This window comes from Petromyzon marinus, chromosome 25, assembly GCF_048934315.1.
Source record: "Petromyzon marinus isolate PM22_M1 ecotype Great Lakes invasive population chromosome 25, UKy_Petmar_22M1.pri1.0, whole genome shotgun sequence".
NCBI lineage: Eukaryota > Metazoa > Chordata > Hyperoartia > Petromyzontiformes > Petromyzontidae > Petromyzon > Petromyzon marinus.
Window position 1 is genome coordinate 10,730,232 of NC_133691.1, and position 25,082 is coordinate 10,755,313.

General features: G+C 46.2%; 1 protein-coding gene across 17 annotated transcripts; it reads left to right on the forward strand.

Moving 5' to 3' along the window:
• Window positions 1–7,060: 7,060 nt before the first annotated feature.
• Window positions 7,061–21,131, forward strand: LOC116945836 (RNA-binding protein 39-like). 17 transcript variants are annotated; one of them, XM_032960416.2, is made up of 21 exons: window positions 7,061–7,218; window positions 9,144–9,191; window positions 9,954–10,034; window positions 11,033–11,098; window positions 11,240–11,292; window positions 11,851–11,889; window positions 12,456–12,629; window positions 13,104–13,178; window positions 13,364–13,417; window positions 13,663–13,725; window positions 15,506–15,623; window positions 16,226–16,378; window positions 16,655–16,801; window positions 16,976–17,041; window positions 17,342–17,546; window positions 17,669–17,758; window positions 17,873–17,945; window positions 18,541–18,646; window positions 19,534–19,612; window positions 20,267–20,363; window positions 20,578–21,131. In XM_032960416.2, exons 3-21 carry the CDS (start codon window positions 9,981–9,983, stop codon window positions 20,591–20,593), a joined length of 1,728 nt encoding a protein of 575 aa, XP_032816307.1. In that variant the 5' UTR covers window positions 7,061–7,218; window positions 9,144–9,191; window positions 9,954–9,980; the 3' UTR covers window positions 20,594–21,131. The 17 variants fall into 17 exon arrangements, with proteins under 17 accessions (XP_032816307.1, XP_032816310.1, XP_032816315.1 ...); XM_032960419.2 differs by having other exon boundaries at window positions 9,957–10,034; XM_032960417.2 differs by lacking the exon at window positions 7,061–7,218 and adding an exon at window positions 7,245–7,627.
• Window positions 21,132–25,082: the final 3,951 nt, after the last annotated feature.

Sequence of the window (25,082 nt, forward strand, 5' to 3'; positions counted from 1 at the left end):
ATGGGAGGACCGATGCTGTGGTCACAATTATACCTTTTGCTATATAGAATGCATTATCATACTACATTAGAAAAAATAATAATGGCTGGTTGCCTTCCTGGCTGCATCTACGATACTTTATAACCCCTTCAGGTTTCAGCCACATGTGATTAAGCCAGGTACACATGTGCAATGAGTTAATCATCTCAGCCTGGTCATCAATGACTGCACAGAAAAGCCCAGGAAAACAATGTTGGCTTTGCACTAAATCGAGCTAAATTCCAACTCTGAAAACCAAAGATCTGACTGTTTTGTGATGAACATTACTGATTACTCTCCATATCAGGACAGGTATCAAAGAACTTCCTCCTATTGTGTGGACCAGAGGGCACTTAAAGATTTCTCAGAAGTAGTTCTGTGATATATGTTTCTGCGGACCATTCTCTGACCTGCGATGGTGCACAGCTCAGCGGATGAGGACAGACCTCCATATGCACACAAATAGAGGTGTGAGGTTGCAGTTTAAGGCTCTGGTTACCTGGTGCTGCAGCCCGTCGATCTGGCTGCGCATAAAATTCATCTCAGCATCCGCGTGATGAACTGTGTACTGCAGCTGCACCACTTCCCATGCCGTCGCGGCCTCCTCTGCTCTGGAGACTCCCAGCTCGGCCTTGATGAACTCTATCTTGCTCCTGTACAACACCACAAGGAGGCAGCACGACGTCAAGCACGGGCACTCCCACGCTCGCTAACTCGCTTGCTCACTCGCATTGAGAATCCAACACCGAACCGTGAAAGATCTCACACTCCATTGTCCTATATATCTGATCTAATTGTATATTTATAGAGCGAATTCTCTCAAAGCGTTTGACAGTAAAAAAAGGTGACAGAATGTAATAATTTAAATGGCAGGGGCATACAAGGGTTAAAGAATGAGAGACCACAACATAGGGTACTTCGGGATCACGAATGGGTAGGGGAGGTAAAGGAAATAGCGAGGCAAGGGGAGTGAAGAAGAAGAAAATGGGCATTCGAGAAGAGGTAAGCTGAAGGCCGCGGTGCGTATGCGCAGATCACCAAATCTCAGTAAAAGCAATTGCGTGGCCATGGTGCGACTGGCGCTACAAGCAGAGCATGCTGGGAACTTTTTCAAATGTGGATTGTATTACAAATTGTTCCTTGATTTTCTAATTTCCCGTATGTCCATCACTCCAACCTCTGTCACCCTGTGTTCTGCTCTTGGGAAGCACACGCTCGCACACGCGTGATCTGAACACCTTGGACGTTGCACGTATTTGTCCTTCTCGTGCCATGACTCCTTGACATGACTCTACTGCCATCCCACCACCGCTCACCTCTGCCACCTCGCTACGGACCGCCATTCCATTCCACACCTGCCGAACACCCTCCTAAACACGCCCCCCATGCCTCCAATCTCACCGTCGCCACCACCGGTGCGAGCGCTACGCACCTGGTATTATCGAGCTCTTCCCGGGCACGGCGCTTCTCATTCTGCAGCGTCCGCTCGCACTCCACCTTGTGCTCGCCTAGCCGCGCCTGCATCGCCACCAGTTCTGCCTGAGACAGCTCCGCACGCTCATACTGTTGCTCCAGAGAATTGGCTGTCGAAAGGGACGCAAAACCACGGCGATGAAGACAGTATAGCCACCAGCGGCAACAGGTGGAGAAAGAGCAGTGGGAGTAGCATAAACTTGTCGGGGCTAAGTGGGATTAGGTCCCTCAGACCTATTCACCAGCTTGCATTCAAACACAGGGTCCAAAATAATAATACATGCACAGGAACCCAGTGCAGCCCAACTATGTTAGCGGAGGTGGTCCACGTGTGAAATGTTGCTAGGACTTAGACTCGTTTAAACTCGTAAAAATAAGTTATTGGTACACAGTGGTCTACAAAAATTAGTGTTCAATGGGTGTGGATTTGCAATGGATGCTTTTCAAGATGAAAAGGGAAGAAATTGAGATTCTTTTGTGAATAAATCAACGATTACAAACATATGCAAGGTAAACACCCGTAGCTGTATTGAACATACTGCAATCACGTATAAAAAATATTAAACATTTCGAATAATTAAGAAATTCAAAAAAATGTTCCATTATATTGTATACATCAATCAACCATTGGAAAGCATGCATATAACATAAAAACGCTCTTCATCATGAGATTATGAATAAATTCCTATCACCCAAATGTTAATCTTCAAATGGAGTCAATATTCAGAACAATTCACAATGCCTCCCCACACTATGTTGGTCATGGGGATATGTTTTACGATACTTCCCCATGCTGGTCAGCCCCATACAGGTGTATTAATCAGTAAAACATGCTACATGCATACTCTTTGGTTCTTTCGGTAAAGTCACAGAAATAAAATGAAACAAATCACGACGTTTGGATCGCAACACAAGCGGTCGTCATCATGACCGCTTGATGACGATCATGATGACGACCGCTTGTGTTGTGATCCAAATGTCGTGATTTGTTTTATTTTCTTTCTAACTACGTGGCTTTACCAAAAGAACCAAAGAATATGGATTCCTGCAGTCACGAAAGCCTCAAATCAAGATACTACATGCACATTCTGCGGGGACATGCTATGATACAAAACTTGTGTTTGATCTGCTTTTTTTCATTTTCAACATGAGTCGTCAAACCATGGACCACTCACTATGGTGAATTTAGAGTACAGAACCAAAATATTATTTGTTGGGTTTTTTTTGTGCACTTATTGGCGACCAGGCTGAGACCACCAACTCATTACGCTTGGGAACCCGGTTAAATCACTGGTTGGGCGGCTGTAATCTGGATTTGATCCTGGCATCTCAGTAGTGCTGGCACAGCCTCTCTGACCCCTGGGGCACCCAGCCACCTCCCAGAATGCACTTATTTAATGGCCCATTTCCTTGACGTTCAGATCGCACTCTGAATAAAAACCTCAACACATTCATCAAAAACGATGCACTCAATAGGGCAGAACATCTTAAAGGTGACGTTTCAGGCAATGGCCCTTCTTTACAGCAGAGAACTCAAAGCAATATCCATTGCAGTCTTATTGACGAATATGTTAAGGTTTTGTTATCCCTGCGTGTGCGCCACACAGCTTCACAACAAGAACACGTTTCATTTTAGCCACGCTCCGTACAACGAGGGGGAGGGGGGGGTGGTTGGTGGCGGCCACGGTACCTCCTCAGCACGGTGGATCTCTAGTTGGTGCAGCATCTCGTGGATGCTCTTATCCTTCCGGCTCAGTGCGCCACGCGGGTTGGCAAAATGTGCTCGTGCCCTGCCCCGCAGGGTCGACACCTCCCGGGACAGCTGGTGCATTTCTTCTCCGGCATTTCCAACTGCGACGGGAGTAAGGGCACATGGTAAGGGCACGTTAGCTCCTCCGAGTGTAAATCGTGACTTCAATCGCATCGTGACGGACGCCATTTGCCATCGGATGGTGGAGACAACACCATGGCACATGGCAAGTGAAGTGCCTAATACACAGGTAGACACACAAAGGACAGATGCGCTGACACCCACACACCCACGCAAGGCAACACCACGATTCCCCACACAGCCTAAACACTGGTAGAACGCACAGCAGCATTGGTGTCAGAAACGCACCCACCGCCATCTTTGTTTACATTCGCTCAGCCAATGAGAGCTACGAACGCTCCGAGCTAACCCGCGATTCAATTATACTGTGTAACAATTTTTTTAATATATTTTGTTCCTGGGTAGTAAGTGTGATTTCCTAATTGCTTATGCCTCAAAAGTACAGAAAATGGTTATTATTCCCCACAAACTTTGCGTTTGTGACCAGGACATTAATATTTTAAAATGTACCTATTTTCCAGAACATTCCAGATAGATTCAGTGCTGAGTAAACTTTAAATAACTTCTAGAACATTCTGCAACTTTCCAGTAATATAAATAGTATAAATACAGGAGCTTTAAGCCCACCAGTTCAGTTTAGTTCCAGCTGCCGAAGTGGATACATAGCTGCATTTTTCTGAGATGGCATCAAGAGGCTGCAAACATCCGGCAGACGCATTTTGCTATGTCTGCGGTCAATTTATCAAGACGAGCGAAAAAGTACTCTGGAAGCATCTGCTAAAATGTGCGAGGCCTACAAGGCATATTTCGACATGCCTGTCGGGGATCAAGACAAACCCTGGGCACCTAATTTCAGCTGCGAGCAATGCAAAAAAAAACTCTGGAAGGTAATATGGACAATTGCTCGGAATTTGACGTTATACAATTTGTAAAATTGTTAGTTTTTTTAATTAAAAAATGTTTTCCAATTTTAAATGTTATTGAAAAAATATGAAAAATGTGTAAGAGTATCTCTTACACATTAGTCATGGGTTAAATTTATTTTTGTAGGAGGGTACAGAGGGGAAAAGTGAGCCATGAAGTTCGCTATCCCAAGCATTTAGCGGGAACCCACTCACCACTCAAGCAACTGCTATTTCTGCATGGTGGACCCTTCCAAACGTCGGACTGGCAAAAATGCACCTGCTATCACGTATCAGGACCTTCCTTCATCGCCCCGGTGCCACACTGCCATGAGCTCCCCGTACCTACTCCGGAGAGAGAGCAGCCGTCTTTAGAAGAGAGCAGCAAGTCGGAGAGCAAGGAAGACGTAGATCCATATGACAATTTCAGAGGTGGAGCTGAGGAGAGAAACCCATACTACCCCAACCAAAAAGACCTTAACGACTTGATCAGAGATCTTGGTATCACCAAGTCCAATGCCGAGCTTTTGACACCTAGGCTCAAGCAGTGGAACTTGTTGGATTAAAGTGTGCAAGTCGCAGATCAGAGGAAGCATCACCAACCTTTTTGCAGCTTCTTCACCCGTCAAAATGGGCTCTGCTTCTGCCACAATGTAACCAGTTTGTTCGAGGAAATCGGAATCGCCTGTAACCAGAATGAGTGGCGCCTCTTCATTGACAGCTTATCCAGGAGCCTCAAAGCCGTGCTGCTCCATAATGGTAACAAGTACCCGTCTCTTCCCCTGGCTCACTCGGTGCACCTCAAAGAGGATTACAACAGCATCAAGACCTTGCTGGACGCCTGGAAGTATGATGAGTACGGCTGGGAGGTCATCGGAGACTTAAAAATGGTGACATTCCTGATGGGTCTCCAAGGCGGAATTACCAAGTTTCCCTGCTATATTTGCCTTTGGGACAGCAGGGACACCAAGGCGCACTACCACATATGGGACTGGCCACAGCGGACCGAGTTCTCTGTGGGGAGGAACAACGTCAAGTGGGAGCCACTGGTGGACCCCCGGAAGGTGCCGATGCCACCACTGCACATCAAATTGGGCCTTATGAAACAATTTGTCAGAGCTGTAGATAAGGAGTCGGCAGCCTTCAAGTACCTTCAAGACTACTTCCCTAAGCTGTCTGAGGCAAAGGTCAAAGCCAGTGTCTTCATCGGACCACAGATAAAGAAGATCCTGGAGTGCAATGAATTCCCCAAGAAGCTCACTAGAAAGGAGAAAGCGGCTTGGAACAGCTTTTCCGCAGTGCTTTGTGGCTTCCTGGGAAATCACAAGGTCGAAAACTATGTGGAGCTGGTTGACTGGTGAAGAACTATGGCAAAATGGCTGTAGGATGTCCCTCAAAGTCCACATCCTTGATGCTCATCTTGATGAATTCAAGGAGAACATGGGAGCGTACTCGGAGGAGCAAAGCGAGCGCTTACACTAGGATATACTCTACTTTCAACGCCGCTACCAAGGACAGTATAATGAGAACATGATGGGAGACTACATTTGGGAGCTGTTTCGTGAAAGTGATTTACAGTATAATCCCAAATCTCGAAAAGCTACTCACTTCTAAATCTTTTGTAGTCATGTTTGTATTACTTTAGTATAAATACATGTAAATGTTGATTCATGTTGTTTTTTCTGACTTTATGTGAACGAAAATACACATTCGTCCGTTTTCTCATTGAAAATAGGTACATTTCAAAATATCACTGTCCTGGTCACAAAAGCAAAGTTTGTGGGGAATAATAGCCATTTTCTCTACTTTTTAGGCATAAGCGATTAGGAAATAACACTACCCAGGAACAAAAATTGTGTTACATAGTGTTATCACTATTCATGGTCACGAGTACTTTTATAATTTTGACAATGTTATTGCAATATTTGTTCAGTTGTATCACTGTGCGCTCTGAGCGACACAGCACTCGCCAGTTTTTACAAGACACTCGTCCGCCGACGTGTTTGCTCCTCATTTTTTTCTGTGCATCTTAGCCCCAAAATGTCTGTAAAGAGGCCTGCAAGTGTTGGTGCTGGAAATGACACCAACGTGTCAAGTAAAAGTCACTTAGAATGTTCACATGCAAGTCGAGGTGGGTGAGCATCGGGTGGATACACACTGGTGAGTACAGGACAGGGCAATCGCAGACGTGGGGGAATGGCAGTCACAGACGTGGGGAGCAGTCACAACGTGGGGAGCAGTCACAGGCGTGGGGGGACAGCACAGTCACATGCGTGGAGAGAAGTCACAACGTGGGGAGCAGTCAACGTGGGGAGCAGTCACAGACGTGGGGAGCAGTCACAGACGTGGGGGAACAGAGCAGTCACAGATATGGGGGGATAGGGCAGTCACAGACGTGGGGAGCAGTCACAGACGTGGGGAGCAGTCACAGACGTGGGGGGATAGGGCAGTCACAGACGTGGGGAGCAGTCACAGACGTGGGGGGATTGGGCAGTCACAGACGTGGGTGGACAGGGCAGTCACAGACGTGGGGGGCAGTCACAGACGTGGGGGGATAGGGCAGTCACAGACGTGGGGGGATAGGGCAGTCACAGACGTGGGGGGCAGTCACAGACGTGGGGGGGATAGGGCAGTCACAGACGTGGGGGGCCAGGACAATCACAGGCGTGGGTGGCCAGGACAGTCACAGGCGTGGGTGGCCAGGACAGTCACAGGCGTGGGTGGCCAGGACAGTCACAGGCGTGAGTGGCCAGGACAGTCACAGGCGTGGGGGGCAGTGAGCAGCACAACCATGGACCCCTCTGGGGCTGCCCTCTGCTGTCCACACCCAGCACTGCGCTCCCCACTGCCATTGGAACCCCAAGAACCGCGCGGCCCCTGAACCTCGGCTCGGGAGACCCCACGCATGGCGCCCCGTAGCCGCTGAGCGGCCACCACAGTACCCGTACTTGAACTCTCCGCCCTCACCTTCTCGGCCTCTCGGCTTCCTTGCAGGTTCGCTTCTAGCACTTCTTCAACCGCTGCTGTGTCCTTTGGTGTTTGCCTTTCGCTGCTGTAACTGTCGCCTCCACGACGGCTTCCGTGCGGGCGCTGTTGGGGGGAAGCCAAAGCAGGCCGCGAGAGACCGGGGGTCAGGGTCGGGCGACACCCGGGGTCGAACTCGCACGTCGGTTGTGAGAGGACCGACGAGGCGTTGCAGTTTTATAGTTTGCGCTCGCGCAGTTAAAGATTAATTTGGAGGGACAACGTTGAGCCCTTAAAGAAGAGTCTGCCTGAGCTTGAGTTGGGTTGGAGGCCTGAGGCCCGCGGGAGCGAGGTGGATTGTGTTGCGTGGCGCTGGTTTGTCACATCTCTCGATCGTAAAAAAACACAACAACCCGAGTCGCAAACTCCCCCGAGTCGTGTAAGTGGCGATTCTCGCGAAGTTAGTAAAGTCGTGCGAAGCGTGAAACTCGCATCTCGTGCGTGAGCGATTTTGTTGGGGACGCGGTGAAGGTGGAGGCCTCGTCCGCAGGCTTCGCCATAGGCCTCATGATTCCCGCCCTTTGACCAGCGGTTTTTTAGGTTGTTTTTATTTTGTTACAATTGCGTTCAGTATAAACGTAAGCTGCGTAATACCTCGTGGTGGTGTTATTGGTTTGGGTGTTTTTAATTTGTTGGAAGGAGTTTGTATTTCTGCGAACGCGTGTGAGGCTTGGGGTCAGTGGCCTTAAAAAAACACCAATCGAGTTATATTCGAAACGTGGCTTTGCATGAGGTTTCTCTGACGTTCGTGTGTAAATATTGCATTGATCAATTGTTGCTTTTCGTAATCTTTTACTTTTAATCTTGGTTTCATATTTAAATGCAAACCAAGCGACATTTTAACCGGGGTTGTTTGGAGTTGACGTATTTGAATATAGTTAACCTCTTTCATTTGCCCTGAGGGACATAGTATCCCATTTAAATAAACCTAAACTAAACACGATTAGTTTCCTCACATTAAACTGTGGCGCACTTGAGCTTCTATATATTAAATCGGCAGTTTATGGATATTTGGTTATTTTCTACTTCGCTTCAGATTACCATTTAAATGGAGGTACAATTTGCGGGGGTATTTGCACGTGTACTGCTGTATTTTATATTATTGGTATTGTTCAGTTACGTTCACTTTGGCATGTAAGCTAAAGGGTTTTGCTTCGTCTACAGTCATTTTCAAGTTACATTTCCTAACAAGGGAATTGTTCCAATGCAACTATGAAGACCTCGCTCGTACTTGCCAGCGTTATACCGAATTTAATAATACAGTAATGTATTGTGTTAATATAGATTTAAGTGTACTCATTCTGAAGTAGGCCATCCAGTCAAAACGTCGAGCCATTATCAGGGACGGAATAAAGTGATGTATTCACCTCTTTTTATTTAGTCTAGTGTATGAACAATTTGTTTTTGACACATGAACCTTAAATACAGTTCTAAAAAGTATAAAGAGTAGCACCTAACTCAAGTCATGACTTTACCGAAAGAACCAAAGAGTATGGATTACTGCAGTCACGAAAGCTTCAAATCAAGGTTATTAGCACCTAAGTCTATCGTGACGTACTACATTAATAGTAGTACTATAGACCCAAATAAAAACCAAAAGGCCATTGAGACAGGGGCTTTCTAAATAAGAAGCTAATTTTAAATAAGTACAACTTAAAGCTTTGGTGACTGCAGGAATTAATATTCTTTGGGTCTTTCGGTAAAGTCACGTAGATAGGTTAAAAGAAAATAACTTTACCGAAAGACTCAAAGAATATAAGTACAAACTGTTCAGTTTAAAATGGTAGCAGTCATTTTGCACAAGTAGTGGTAGTTGATGCATAAGCGTATAATCCATTTGTCAAACATGCTTCCTGGTCATGCCATAACACTGTGCTCTGTTTTTGTCTCCACAGCAAATACACGAGGGCAAACTCATTGCGATCGGAGATTTTTCTCATTGAGTAAGTTTGGAAAAAAAGGCCTCGGGGCCATAATATACACTTTACTTTTTTCATGCAGCACCTTTTAATATTGACAGCTCAGGACTGTTCAATATGAGCATTTTCAAAACGCTTTGACTCCCCACCAGAAAGCGTTTTATAAAATGTTGGTGCTTGGAGAAAGAGGTATTTCTACATTTTAGTACTTTGACATGCATTTGTTATTCCACTAGTCACCCATGGTAAACATCTCGTCCATACATTCTAGATTTGAAGCTTTCGTGACTGCAAGGATCCATACTCTTTGGTTCTATTCGGTAAAGTCACGTAGGTAAAAAATCAAATAACAAAAATCACGACGTTTCGGCCACAACACAAGTGGCCTTCATCAGGTGAAGGGACCGTGCTGTCATGAGGACAACGCTGTCCTCATGACAGCACGGTCCCTGCTGTCATGAGGACACCTGATGAAGGCCACTTGTGTTGTGGCCGAAGCGTCGTGATTTTTGTTATTTGATTTTTTACCTACGTGACTTTACCGAATAAAACCAAAGAGTATCTCGTCCATACTCATGGCCCACAAAGATGTATGGCTCGCAGTAACAGAAAGATGCAGATTAGTGACGTGGAAACGCAATAAACAGGCACCAGCTTTGAGAGAGATGGAGACAAGGTAAACGATAGACATGGATACAAAAGGTATAGTTTAGCAGTTGCATGTTACAGGTGTTATAGCGTCATGATGTGCCACTCGTGTAAATTACTGTTTTTTTTGTTCTGCAGCAGCAGCCACGCACTTGCCAAGTCGCCATGGCTGACGACTGGGATATAGAAGCTATGCTAGAGGCACCGTTTATGAAGGAGGTGGGTGTTTCTGCGGTGCCATGTTCTAACACACTGAGTGTAAACTATTAAGGACTAGAACGTGCTGTTGAGTCAGTTCGCTGCATGCCACCTTCAGGCATCACTGGCTTCCTATTGGCTGCTGTTGTCCTAACAGAGGCAGTAGAAGGCAGTGGTCCTCGTTAATGGTTTTGTGTTTAGGGTCTAAACTTTAAAGTGCAGTTATGTTATTGTTAAATGTTCTTTCATTCCAATATCGATGTTGATTGAGAGCAACCAAATGAAGCAATTCACTCTTCCTAGATGCCTAAGCCATCCCAGAGTTACGCTAAGCGGTACAAGACTGGAATGGTTATTGTGCAGGATTTGACCTGCCATTGCCAAGGTATGTGCCCTCAAACAAATACTTTTGATATGCACAATTGCAGTTTTCATGCGCATTACTTATGAACGGATTTAGAACTTCCCCCTGTTACACATCTGTATGGTAGACTTTTCGGCTTTTACATTTGATTTTTTAAAAATGTCCTGAAATGCGTGAGACGTGTAAAAGAAAGTTGTGAATTTTGCAGGGTGCTAATGTAAGTTCAAGAAATAGCTGGAGGGTCTTATCGGAACTGCAATTCTTAATGTGCCCCCTTTTGTTTCGGGTTTCCAGGTGAGTAGATTGCAGAAAATGGAAGTTTCTTTGACCTCAAGTTTGGAACATCACTTGAAGTGTGGGTGTGTGTGTGGAATGTGGAATAATTGTACGGTACCGTACGTGGCTCATTTAGTGCTACGATGCTCGTTAAACGACATTTAAATTGTGTAATTGAAAAGCCGAATTGCCGCGTAAATTTTTATTTAAATTTCACCAGCACATTTTTGGACAAACTGGCCCTGTTTTTTAAGTTCCCATAAAGATATCGATTTTATTTTAACTGTCACCCTCGGGGGGGGCCAGTCCCCTGTGCATGATTTCGGCTCATCGTTGTGCCCACCCGTGTCCGCTATTGCATTACTGTTTGTCTCGGCAGAATGTAAGCGCGGCGGACAAGGTTGCGGCTGTGGCGGCTAGCGATGTGCCCTTCAGCTACCTCGGCGTGCGTAAATGCACCGCAGTACAGTTCTTCGTGACACTGACCATACATGTCCCCCCTCTTTGTGCTCTCACTGCGTGTTACCCCGTCCCTGTTGATTGATGTGAACGCAACGTTATGCCGCTGTTATGTCGACCTGCATAGGAAGAGAAAAAGAGCTCCTCTGCCATTCACTCTTCTGGAGAAAAATCCAAAAAGTGAGTTCCTACCTCTTTTTACACTGAGATGTTGCGCTATATGCTTCTTTCTTGCTAAGATTTTGTCTTGCGAGACTTAGTGAGCACATTTGGTGTGTTTGTTAAAATATCTAAAAAGTATACATGTTAAACGCGGCTTTAAAAAAACATAGATGTTTGTTTTTTATAAAGTGTGTACATCTGGCCTCTTGATAACCAATGTTCGTTGTAATTAGGTGTCGCTAAATGATGTAATGGCTTTCCCTTGATTACCGTTCCCCAAGAAAAAGGTATGTGGTCTAGGGGTTGTCCGGGTACAATGCCTCTGTTATGTGATGTGTGGCTACAAATGCTTACACTGATTAAGACCCAGCATTTTAAACTTTGAAACACACTACATTGCTACAATTTCACATTGTTCAGTACACAATCAGAGATCTCATTTTTATATTTTACAATTGCTGTGGTATGTGTGTGTGTGCCCTTTAAACATTTCACTGACTGAATTTAATACGTTACTTCGATGAGGAATAGAGCGTTTTCATTGTCATTCCTTGCGGCTCTCTTTTCTGTTTTCAGAAAGCGGAGCCGCAGCAGAAGCAGAGAGCGAAAGAGGAGGTAGATCGTTGTTAAATAAATATAATGGATAATTTACAGCCCCTTCGTCAATCTGCAACCCATGGCTAATCGAGCGTTAACAACGATTCAAAAATGCAGTTATTTTTGATCGTGTTACGTGAACAGCTTGATCAAACATTGAGTTAAATCCCAACCCAGGCAATTTTGCTTCTTACCTCGCACTGCTTGATTTGGAATTGCCTCCCATTCTCTTTTCCCACGTTCTTACAATCGTACCAGAGGCGCATATATGAATTTCTCCAAGGGAGGAGGGCAGCTATGAAATTTCAAGGTTTATAAATATTACATTCTCTGGTAAATGTAATTTTTTTTGGGCTGTTTACTGGAGCTGCAATTTCCCCCAACATCCCCTCCCAATTAGCTTGGATCCGCTGCTAAACCGCGCTCAATTTCAAGAAACGTATTAACTCATATTACACCTTCAATATTGCCTTTGCTTCACAACCATGGTGATCAAAACTAAACAACTCTCAGCTGCTCAGGTCGCGGGGAACACCTGACATAGACACGTGAGTGTGTGTGCATGCGTCTCCGTCTCATTTCAGCAGGAGCCGAGACAAGCGCCGTAGTCGCAGTCGCGACCGGCGCGATGGTAAACCCGGCCGGAGTCGCGAGGGGCGAAGCCGGAGTCACGGGCGGCGGCGAAGCCGCTCCCGGAGCCGGGGCCACCGGCACGGGGGCGGCAGTGGGGACCGCGGCAAATTCAGGAGCCCCAGTTTGTACGTTCTCCCACTCCGCCGCACCTCCCCTCCCACCGCAACACATTGCGCTCTGGTGCGCAGCGTGTCTGAAAACAGATGTAGGATGCGGCATGCGATTCATGATAAAGTCTGCGTCTGTAAGCAACCCACAAGCACATTTTTATTGTGCAATGTTATCCTTAATCCTGTGCAAAATTCAGGGATGGTGGGGATATCCCCGCAGTTGACATTTGTTTTTTAACAAAAGGCCATTATGAATGGGCCATGAATGTCAAGTTTAGCCAATTTATAGCTTATAAATGTTAATGTTATTAATTACGCTCGCTTACCCAGGAGAGACCCATTGAGCAGGCTCTCCGGAGGGTCCTACTAAGTTTTCGCAGTAGGGGGGTGACGTTGTGATGTGTAATCCTTAAATTGAGCAATTCGCAGGTAATTTTTTTACCATTTGGATGTTGGGCCAATACCAGTTACATTGTATGTATTTTTTAGCTATGGGAGGAAACCAGAGAACCCGGAGGAAACCCATGCAAACCAAGAGAGAACATACAAACTCCACACAGAAAGGTGCCCGGGTCGGCTATCGAACCAATACACTTCTTGCTGTGAGGCACAAGTGTTACAATTGCGCCACCCTGCCACCCAAAATGATGACGAATGCTATTCATATTGATTCTCCTGACCGAGTTGCTAATCGTCGCTTTGTGTCTGTTGTGTGTCCGCATATCAATACTGTTTTAACCCTCCCCAAGCCGCCGCAGTGGCCGCAGCAAGAGTAAAAGCCCACGGAGGAAGAGCCCCATCAGGTAAGTGGAGTAGGGACGTGGGTCTGCTCTTGCACCATCCCTGTCCTCTGCCTTGTCGCCTATTTCCCATTACCCTCTGCCTGTGTCTCCCTGGCATATCTGCATACCAGTATTCCCTCTGCCCGTGTCCCCCCACTCTGTTGCCCGTGCGTGTGTATGTGCGCGGAAGGCCTCCTCTTGTGTGGAGAGCCACTGACGGCTGCCGCCGCGTCTGTGTGCACTTGTCTCTAACCCACATGCGCTAGGTCTAACACTGCTGCCGTGGGCCATGCAGCGACCCATGAGGACCGGCCCCCACACCCTACTAGGTGGAGTACCGCAAACCGTCGGCTGTCTCGTGACGTGCCGCGAAACCCCCCCCCCACCCCCCCAATAATTCATAAAAAGCGCCATCCTGACCAAGAGTTACACTTTTTAACAGTGGGGTGGGCACGGCATGCCTCTGGCCCACAACCACCCAAAGTACCTGCCCATTTCTAGAGTACAGTAATACCTCGATTTACGAAGTAGATGCGTTCCTGGAGGTTCGATCGTATGGTGAAACTTCATTGATTGAAATAACAGTACTGAGGGTGTGTTTCCAGCCTTCGTAACCTACCGTCTCATACTATAAACACTTTAATAACTTTCCATTCATTTTGTAAAAATAAAATAAAACATTAATGCAGACTCTAGTAATGGTTATAAAGCTAAGTGAGTGTACTGGCAGTCTGTAATGTAGACTGTAGCCTGGTTCTTAACCTGGTTCTTAGTCTACATGATAGACTGCCAGTACGCTCACTCGGTTTAATAATGATTGCTACAGTCTACATTATAGAATGCCAATATGCTCACCAAGCTTAAAAACCTGGCGACAGTCTACATTATAGACTGCAAGTACACTCACCCAGCTTAATAACCATTACTACAGTCTACATTATAGACTGCCAGTTCACTCCGATTAAGAACCAGGCTACAGAGTACATTCATGTTTTTTATTGTTTTTATTTGTATTTTTTATTCAATTTATTTTTATTATTTTTCTGTCTACGCGATTTTACCAAAAGAACCAAAGAATATGAATTCCTGCAGTCACGAAAGTTTTAAGTAAAAAGATAACTTGTATTGAACATAACGTTTTATACTGTCCAATATTAAAAGAAAACAGGAGGGAAAAACTAGAGGACCTGTAGAAAAACCCTCAGAGCTTGGGTGCAATTTTGGTGATTCAGCCTTATGTATGTTGAACTTCTTTAGCACCATATGCGCCCAACAAAAAAATTAGTTCTCAAGAAATTTGTTTTCGGTTCGCATGAATTTCAAGTGCATAGCTGCAATTGCTTCCTAATATCGGAAGGAAGAGCATTCTAGACGGCCGAAGAAACGCATCTGAAAGCGTGCGATGCAGTTACTGTCTTTGTTCGATGGTTAGCCATAAAGCTGCTTGCGATTAAACTGAGTTCTCAAGTGGAGTGCATTATTGGTCTCAGCGGTGATGCTAAAGATTGCACGTAAACCCCCACATTTTCATCTAATTCAACTTTTGTAACCGCCGAGGACTAAAACATCTATAAACTTTATTTGGTGATGCTGCTGCATTGGCAACGATGCACAAACAACAAAAATATATACAAAAAATCAACACATTAATTCATAACACTGCCTTAAAAGGAAAAATATATAATAGGTGACGTGTCAAATATTGTCCTTAAAAACATCTTTAGTTTCTCAACGACAGCTTCTAGCAAGACGCATGGGAAGGTGCATCATATTGTTGAAGGGCAGGTACATCAAGTAGTCCTCTGACATACATTTTCAGTGGTAATTTTCTTAAGCAGGATCATATTACATTGCTTTATATAAAAGTTATGGGTTTAAAATGTATTTGGCTCGTAACATATTTGTAATAGAATGAGTATGGGGAAAAATGTATAAGCACTCGAGCCTCGCTGTAGTCATGCAGAGGAGTGATTTCATGCCCCTCAACATGCACGGTTTAGGCAAGAGGAGTTTGATTAGTGAGGGTGTGACAGCGTCATCATAATGCCACGCCTGTTTGTCGACTGTGTGTGCGCGCGCTCGTGCATTCATGTGCATGCGCGTCTTCAGGGCCCCCATCGATAACCTGACTCCCGAGGAACGCGATGCACGCACAGTGTTCTGCATGCAGCTGGCAGCACGAATCCGACCCCGCGACCTTGAGGAGTTCTTCTCCGCCGTGGGCAAGGTGAGGGTGGCATGGAGGACTCCCGGGCTCGTGCCCGCACTGCGTGAATTCTGCCAGTGTCCCCCAGCACATTTTTCCTACTCGACAGTGAAAAGCAGCAGATTAGTTTAATAATAATAATAGGTACTGCGTTTTCTCAGATTAACATGATCCATTATAACTTATATGACTACATTACCTCCCCGGTCTTCGCACCTGATAGGCCCAGAGTGATGACATCACCTTTACCCCTCTATTTAAGACCGAAACAGGAGGACTTCACAATTCTGGCGATTGCCTCATGAGGCTAGTTGTAATGACCAGCAAAACCTCTCACTCAAATTGTACTATTCAACACACCAGTGTGCTGAAGTAGTAACTAATTGGCACATTTTGTTTATGATGAACCTTACTAATTTACTCTGGATCGTTTCTGAATGTAATTTGTATTTGGTAAGCTATTTGATGCACTTCCCATTAGCAGGGTTGGCTCCGTACGGTGTGAAAGAAGTTCAGCCCCCTTGACATGCACGACAGTTGCTCTGCGCACCAACAATGCTCGCACCGCAGACTGCCAGTTCTGGCCAGCATGTGACGAGGAATCGTGACTTTCCCTTCGACAGGTGCGCGACGTGCGCATGATCTCGGATCGGAATTCCCGGCGCTCCAAGGGCATCGCCTACATCGAGTTTGTGGAAGTGGACTCGGTGTCTCTGGCCATTGGGCTGACGGGTCAGCGTCTCCTTGGTGTGCCCATCATCGTCCAGGCCTCCCAGGTCAGCCTACACCCTTTTGCCACACTTCCTAAGTCAGCCTGTTCCTCATAACCTTTACCACACCCTCCCCTCATCACCACCGATGGCAGTGGTGGTGGTGATGGCGCGCTAGAAATATTGTGAGAAATTAAGCCCTTCTTGTGAGACGCCTAATAGCATTTTATCTACAGTATTTGGCTATATTCATGCAGTGTTTGCTTGGCATCAATGGGTGGTGGTGTGATCACTGATTGATGGTGGGTTGGCCTCAACGCACGTGCCATCTTGACTCTGCAGGCTGAGAAGAACAGAGCTGCTGCAGCGGCGGCTGCTGCAGCAACAATGCAGAAGAGTACCGCCGGGCCAATGCGTCTCTACGTGGGCTCACTACACTTCAACATCACCGAGGACATGCTCAAGGGCATCTTCGAGCCCTTCGGCAAGGTGCAGCAGCCGTTCTGGAATGAGACAAAACAATACTCTTGGTGGTAGCATGGATGGGAAAGTGCTGTGTTGTGACCATAGTTCACTTGAATGGAATTTTAACGGAGCTCTGTGGTGTCCACTTTGGCATGCTATTCCCTAACTCGAACGCATACTCTGTGCTCTTGTATGCAGATCGAGAACTGCCAGCTGATGATGGACAGCGACACGGGCCGGTCTAGGGGCTACGGCTTTGTCACGGTGAGCACGCACTGAAGAGGAGGGGATCGTTGGTCTGTGTGGATGTGCGGAACTTGTATGCGTTACGTGAGAGGCATTGCCTTTCCGAATGCTGTGTAACATCAGGCAGTGCTGTGAATTTTGCATTCAGCTGTTTAACCAATCTATATTCCCAAATCGATTTTTTAAAATGTTCTGCTTTGTGCCAAATTGCAAGGGTTTCATTATTTCTCTGGCTGTTTGCCGGTCCCTTGGCCCAAGCTCCCCCTCCATCCTGCCCGTTCTGGAACTTTATTCTTCGTTTTTCTGCGCTTGTGCCAGTTTGCGGACGCGGAGTGCGCACGCAAGGCCCTGGAGCAGCTCAACGGTTTCGAGCTGGCGGGGCGACCCATGAAGGTTGGCCACGTCACGGAGCGTTCAGACGGCTCGGGCGCCAGCTCATTCCTCGATAACGACGAGCTGGAGCGCACGGGCATCGACCTGGGCAGCACAGGACGCCTGCACCTCATGGCCAAACTGGCCGAGGGTACGCAAGCGCTCTTCTCTCGCCCCCTCCCTTCACAGTTTTGTCGCCATGGTCAAGGGTCCCGGGGAAGAGGCAGACACACGTGGTGCTCGTTTGAGTTTCTATCTCACTCTTTGATGCAGGCACGGGGCTGCAGATTCCACTGGCGGCCCAGCAAGCGCTGCAGATGACTGGGGGCTTTGGTCTGGGCACCACGAACCCCGTGATGCCAGGTAAGTTTTGCCGTCTGTTTATAGGACTCCCATCTTAAAGCAGTATTGATTACCTTTGAGATTTTGACGGACGAACACGCACATTGTGACTCGGTGCCCTTGTCTATTTCACAGTGCTGAATAACGCTGCGCCGCCTTCCATTGCCACACAGTGTATCCAGCTGTCGAACATGTTCTCTCCAGAGAGGTGAGGGTAACCTTTTAGTGACCCCCCCCCCAACACTTTGTACTAGAGCAGTGGTTCTCAACTGGGGGTACGCAGACCCGTGGGGGTACGTAGCAATGTCCCCAGGAGGTATGCGAGGTGATTTATAAAGGTGTGAAATTATATCATACATGGGTCATTCGTGAATAATCATGCATGAATCAGACAATAAAATAACTGCAATAATTGTTTTATTCATATGGTAACCTAGAACGATATAAAAGACCTTTCTAAACTCGTAAACAGTGTGGTTTACAAGAGTTACCAATTAGTGCAAACAAACTACGTCTTGCATGTAGTGCATTTGTTGAATTTGTTTTTATTCGCTTTCAGTTACCAGCTAATTAGGATATACCTCACAAAATGGACAATTGGTTCAAATGTTCATTCTTCATACATTTATTTCTCAGAACCATGTTGGGTCAGGCAAGGGTGGGGGGGGGGGTACTTGGTTGAAATAAAATTCAACAAGAGGTACAGTAGCCAAAAAAAGTTGAGAACCACTACTAGAGAATATATCTTCCATGAAATAGATGGGAGGAGTGTGAGACCTCGCGTGTGTGTGTTTGTACAACAGCGAACAGTCGCACACCTGGGATCAGGACATCCGCGATGACGTCATCACGGAGTGCATGAAGCACGGTGGCCTAGTGCACATCTTCGTTGATAAGAACTCCCCCCAGGTAAGCGTGGCGTGGTTTGCTGTAAGCCGGCAGCTGAATTGGTTTGGCATACATCAACATCATCACTATGAAGCATTACCGTTGAGTGTGGTTGTGTACAGCTCGGAATCTATACTCGAGTACACAAAAATAAAAGTAGAGGGAGACAGAACGGGTTGGATTGTATAATTACAATGGTACCTCGGTATACGTCATTAATTCATTTCCAGAAGGTAGGAGGACTTATACCGAAAGTGACGTAAATACCAAACGAATTTTTCCCATAAGAAATAAAGGGAAAGGGAATAATCCGTTCCAGAGTATAAGAAATTATATTTTATATGGCATATTATACATTTTATGGGGTTGTATAATATAATGTAGACACTACTTATTACTAAAATGCATACATAAATTAAAATAAATTGAAATAAAAATAAAATTTAACATCACTTGACCTTGCTGAGAGGAGTTAAAATGACAAAAAACACGTGAAAATTCAGAGATTTATAGCAAGGGTCGTGCACTGAACGAGATCTACAGGCAGACTGAGGAGCGGCGCTTTGTTTCAGTCGTGAACGGGGTGTACGCGGGTAATGTACGCGGTGACTCATCCCGACCCATACAAGTTCTAGCAAGTGCGTCGTATCCCAAGCAAGACGTATCCCAAGACATTTTTTTTCTCGTCAAAACATGACGTATTCCAAAGCGGTCGTATACCGAGGTATGACTGTACTTTGAACAAAAGTGTGCGAGTGACTGAAGCAACACACCTGTAAAAGAGAGAGGGAATCAAGTCCATTTGCTGGCGGGAGGGTAGTGCATGGTGCACCGTCGCGTTGGTGGTCAGCTTAGTTGTCCCCGGCGGCTCTAATGCTGATGCTTCTCCGGCCATGACATGTGCGCAGGGTAACGTGTACGTGAAGTGTTCATCAGTCGCGTCCGCCATCGCCACCGTCAACGCCCTGCACGGACGGTGGTTCGCTGGTGAGTCCTGCCTTGTGTTAGCACCCTGTGACCCCCACACTCATGATAATGGAGGCGTATGTGGTGGTGGGCACCTGAGAATGTACTGCTTTTGCAGCAGTGGTTAGTTGGATTATTTGTGCGTATTCTGGTTTCCCCTCACGCTAAACAAAATACCGATTAAAAAAAGCATTGGTTTTACAAACCAAAACACAAGGCCCTTATTTAAAGTAGTCTTGACCTTCGCGAATCGATGTGCTTCGTTACGGTAATATTTGTACAGTTCCTAATCTATTGGATATCGGTGAAACTACTGGATATTTGTGAAAAATAGCTTTATGGCTCATCGGATTCCTCCAGTATAAATATTCTGAATCGGACTGTCCTGCAGCTCAGATAACCTGCATTTCTCTGCAAAGTGACACAATCGCGTTGCCACTGCTTTGTGTTCATGGTGGTTGGAGGCATGTCACCAATTATCCACTGTGGATGGATTAATTACCAAATGCTCCTTTTGTTTAATTTAGCCTTAGGTTCACAATGCAACACACGCACGGTGAGCAATAAGAACCCGTTTCAATCAACCAATCCAAACATTTCCAGCCATTTGTTATTTTTCCTGGAGTGGTTGTTGACTCATTCCACCTGCATGTGGGCCCACTCGTTGCCTTGCAGGGAAAATGATCACCGCGGCCTTTGTGCCAGTGCCAACTTACCACAACCTCTTCCCGGACTCGACCATGGCAACTCAGCTGCTGTTTCCCGTCAGGAGGTGACTGCGCCACACCTGCCTCCCCTTTGTCCCCTCCCCTCTCTCCACAGCGGTGCTCTCAAACGAAACTGCAGCGTCAACAAACCACAGCCCATGCTATTTTTACACCGGAGACAGAGATTGACCATTTGTAGCTCCGGCGCGTCTTGAATGTACGCGGGGCTTCTGCTCTGCTTGACTGCCGCCGTCTCCCTGTGTCCGCTTGCGTATGCAGCTCTCAAGGCATTTGAGGGGGGGCAGGCATCGAGAAATGGCGACAACGCCCTGGAGGAGAGAGACATTCCACACAGGGAGCCGCGTGGGGCCCCGGGGCGGTGACCTCGTTGGCTTGTACTTACAACCCTCCAATAGCAGCTGTGGTATTCCTGACTTTTAGAACCGAAAATAATAATAATTACATAACATACAGACGTAGGCCAAGTCACCAACGGTGCTTGCCTTGGTGTGAAAGTTCCACGCAATTTGGTGTTTGAATGGTTTAACTTTGTAGCTTTTTGAATTAATGTTTTTTTAAGCATTTTCGGTAAATATTTCAGTGATACCTCCTGTCATTGGTGGCTGTTCCAGTAATTATCGCCATCTGCTTTGTTTAAAAAATAATCTTGTATAAAGTTGGGGGTGTGTGGCTCTGTGAGCTCTCAAGCCTTTTGTTTGCTATGTTTTGTGTTATTTTGTCAGGAATCCTACACTGTAATCGCTGGTAATTTTTTTCAAAATGTTTAAAGTTTGTAAAGAGATGGTTTCAAATAAACACATTCTTCGAAAGTTGTTCCTCGTAGACTGCTTTTGTGGAGATTGGAACTTCTGCACACCAGACCTTTGCTCCAGCACCTCCAGAAACCAATAAGTCTTAAGTACACCATATCCTGAATTGTTGGGTGCAAAAAGTTAACGGGAATAAGCATCGTCAACATTAACACGAATCCACACCCAAGTAAAATGTAGACCGTTTTTCCACAACAAATGTGAACACGCAGAATGCGACGGGGCTTGAATCGCACGCATTATAGCGTCAGTTTCAGGACGTGCAACATTTTAGTGGTCTGCATCGCACGCCTTAAAGATGCGTTTAACAAAAACACTTGGATGAACGTTGGTATTGACCAATAGAGATATGATTTTTTAATGGGTTAAGGAAATCGAAAATGACGACTTTAACATACTATAGAAAATGTATACAAAAAAACCTGTATTATGAAGACATTTAATATTTAAATGGCATTTCAACAATGTGACCTAAAAATACGTTAATTGAACAAATGAAAAATTCTAAATGTTAAGCATGCATTCTGCCACACCTTCACAATCACGCTTGTGCAATGTACAATGCAGTCTGACTCCCCTCAAACCCTACCTATGGTCTCTGCACCCTTACAGATAGGCAGTCAGCTTCCAGCCAGCTTTGTCCATGTGTATTTGACGAGTGTGCGTGCCATGAGTATCGTGCACCCCTGTTACGGTCTATAAACTGCCTGGAGTCGCCCAGGTTCATATGGTGGCCAAGCTCCAGGGGGAGGTGGCTGCCTGGTTGGCCACAAGTGCCCCGGACTACTCAGACTCGGCCATGCTCGTGCGCCGGACCTCCCATTCCCTGGCCCGGCTATCTAGATTTGTATCGTTCCTTTTTTCCATGGTGCTTTGCATCAATTCTTTTTAAATGTACATATGCAAAGTGGTTGAGATAAAGAGTGCAGACTATTATTAAAAGTGGTGGAGTGATCCTGATAGTTGGGAGAGGCAGGGGAATGCGGTTCGGGAGAGGTTGGGGTCGAGCTGGTGGGCGGCGGCAGAGAGGACCAGCCAGGGCGATGGCGTAACGAGCGTGGGGGCAGGGGGTGCCTTGGCTCCCCGCTAGCGGCGAAAGCTACGAGATGGGGACTTTCTTGACAACCACCATTTACTACTATCATGAGCCAATAATGTCTGTGTCCCGCGCATGACGTCACTCCACGTCAGCCAGCCTCCCTCATTAATAATCATGAACAGGTGACGTCCTTCACATGGACCCCCCCTCTAATAATCCTGAGCAGGTGACGTCACTCCACATCGAACAGCCCCCGTCATTAATAATCATAAGGTGACGTCCTCCAAATGGACATCCCCTCATTAATAATAATTAGCAGGTGAAGTCACTCCACATGGGGGGGCGAGGCGCCTCCTCCCCCCTCCTCGGTGTCAACTTCCAACCCTCACTACAAAGGCAGAACCCTCACGTCACGTGATCTCCGTAACGCTGTTGAGACATCAAAGTAAAAAGGACGTCATGATGAACAAGGGATTATACCCTTAAAAATGAAATAAATCTGTGTCACCGCGCCCTTACGAATTGCACACGAATTAATGCAATGATTATCACGTCGCGGTCTGTGCTTTTCAGATTTACTGCAATACACCCGTCCTTGGGCGGGCAAAAGGCTATTGAGATATGTTTTCAACAACAGTGTAAAAGAACACACTTATTTAAAACGCGGTTTCAAATTATTGTTTTAATGAGAATGCTTTCATTTCGGTTCCACGTTTCATTTTAATTTCATTAAAGCAGTTTCGTAATATTGCAAAGAGGTACTATAGGGAGCTGTAGTGGCTGCATTTTTGCGAAAACGGAGCACTTTTACAGCATTAAATGTTTGAGACCGTGAGCGAAATAATGCGATGAGACAAGCGGAGCCACGGTTTATAATAGCCGATGTGCGAATGTGCGACCGACTGCTGCACCCCCTGAGCTGATAATGTAGTTACGCCACTGCATCAGGGGGTATCGATATGGGTAGTGATAGGGGTAGGGCTGATCGGAGCTGGGCGGCAGGGGGTAAAGTAGTAGCAAAATGGGCTCGGGAGACGAGATGGGTTATAGTGAAGATGATTGTTTTCTGTGCTGCAGTGGGAGTTTGTTCAGTGAATGGGGAACGAGAAGGGAACAGGAACGAGCGAGACTGGGCGCAAGGTGAGGGAAGGCAGAGCAGTGGCCACTCGAGATTGGGAGCGGTGAGGACGGGATGGGTCAGAGGAAAAGTTGAGCGAAGCGAGATTAGGTGAGGCAAGAACATAGGCGGAGTTTGACTTCTATATTTGGGGGGGGGGGCATGGGTTCGCTTTGTCACTCACATTAGGAATCGCGGGTGCATGTCGTTAATTAATTTTTAATTTTAATTGTAAACTAATGAAAATAAGTTTATAGAAGTGCCGTTTCAAAACGGGCAATTTTTTTAATTTTATTTGTTTGTGTTTTTCCCTTGTGATGGGACTTTGAAAGATGAACGTTGAGGGCACGGAGTGACCAATAAGGTCTGAATTGGTCTGCAATAAGGTCGGCACTGATAAGGGGTTTACAGGTATGATGTACAGTGAGGGAAAAAGTATTTGATCCCCTACTGATTTTGTACGTTTGCCCACAGACAAAGAAATGATCAGTCTATAATTGTAATGGTAGGTTTATTTGAAGAGTGAGAGACAGAATAACAACAAGAAAATCCAGAAAAACGCATGCCAAAAATGTTATAAATTGATTTGCATTTTAATGAGGGAAATAAGTATTTGACCCCTTCTCAATCAGAAAGATTTCTGGCTCCCAGGTGTCTTTTATACAGGTAACGAGCTGATATTAGGAGCACACTCTTAAAGGGAGTGCTCCTAATCTTAGCTTGTTTCCTGTATAAAAGACACCTGTCCACAGAAGCAATCAATCAGATTCCAAACTCTCCACCATGGCCAAGGCCAAAGAGCTCTCCAAGGATGTCAGGGACAAGATTGTAGACCTACATAAGGCTGGAATGGGCTACAAGACCATTGCCAAGCAGCTTGGTGAGAAGGTGACAACAGTTGGTGCGATTATTCGCAAATGGAAGAAACACAAAAGAACTGTCAATCTCCCTCGGCCTGGGGCTTCATGCAAGATCTCACCTTGTGGAGTTGCAATGATCATGATAACGGTGAGGAATCAGCCCAGAACTACACGGGAGGATCTTGTCAATGATCTCAAGGCAGCTGGGACCATAGTCACCAAGAAAACAATTTGTAACACACTACGCCGTGAAGGACTGAAATCATGCAGCGCCCGCAAGGTCCCCCTGCTCAAGAAAGCACATATACATGCCCGTCTGAAGTTTGCCAATGGACATCTGAATGATTTAGAGGACAACTGGGTGAAAGTGTTGTGGTCAGATGAGACCAAAATAGAGCTCTTTGGTATCAACTCAACTCGCCGTGTTTGGAGGAGGAATGCTGCCTATGACCCCAAGAACACCATCCCCACCGTCAAACATGGAGGTGGAAACATTATGCTTTGGGGGTGTTTTTCTGCTAAAGGGACAGGACAACTTCACCGCATCAAAGGGATGATGGACGGGGCCATGCACCGTCAAATCTTGGGTGAGAACCTCCTTCCCTCAGCCAGGGCATTGAAAATGGGTCGTGGATGGGTATTCCAGCATGACCATTACTCAAAACACACGGCCAAGGCAACAAAGGAGTGGCTCAAGAACAAGCACATTAAGGTCCTAGGGTGGCCTAGCCAGTCTCCAGACCTTAATCCCATAGAAAATCTGTGGAGGGAGCTGAAGGTTCGAGTTGCCAAACGTCAGACTCGCAACCTTAATTACTTGGAGAAGATCTGCAAAGAGGAGTGGGACAAAATTCATCCTGAGATGTGTGCAAACCTGGTGGCCAACTATAAGAAACGTCTGACCTCTGTGATTGCCAACAAGGGTTTTGCCACCGAGT

Bases quoted from the DNA above. Each gene is read 5' to 3' on its own strand.
- LOC116945836 (XM_076069714.1), top strand. From the start codon at position 10,970: ATGATTTCGGCTCATCGTTGTGCCCACCCGTGTCCGCTATTGCATTAC. The intron at 17,042-17,341 runs GTGAGCACGCAC...CGCTTGTGCCAG, and splicing joins GGGGCTACGGCTTTGTCACG to TTTGCGGACGCGGAGTGCGC. The intron at 17,759-17,872 runs GTAAGTTTTGCC...TCTATTTCACAG, and splicing joins CACGAACCCCGTGATGCCAG to TGCTGAATAACGCTGCGCCG.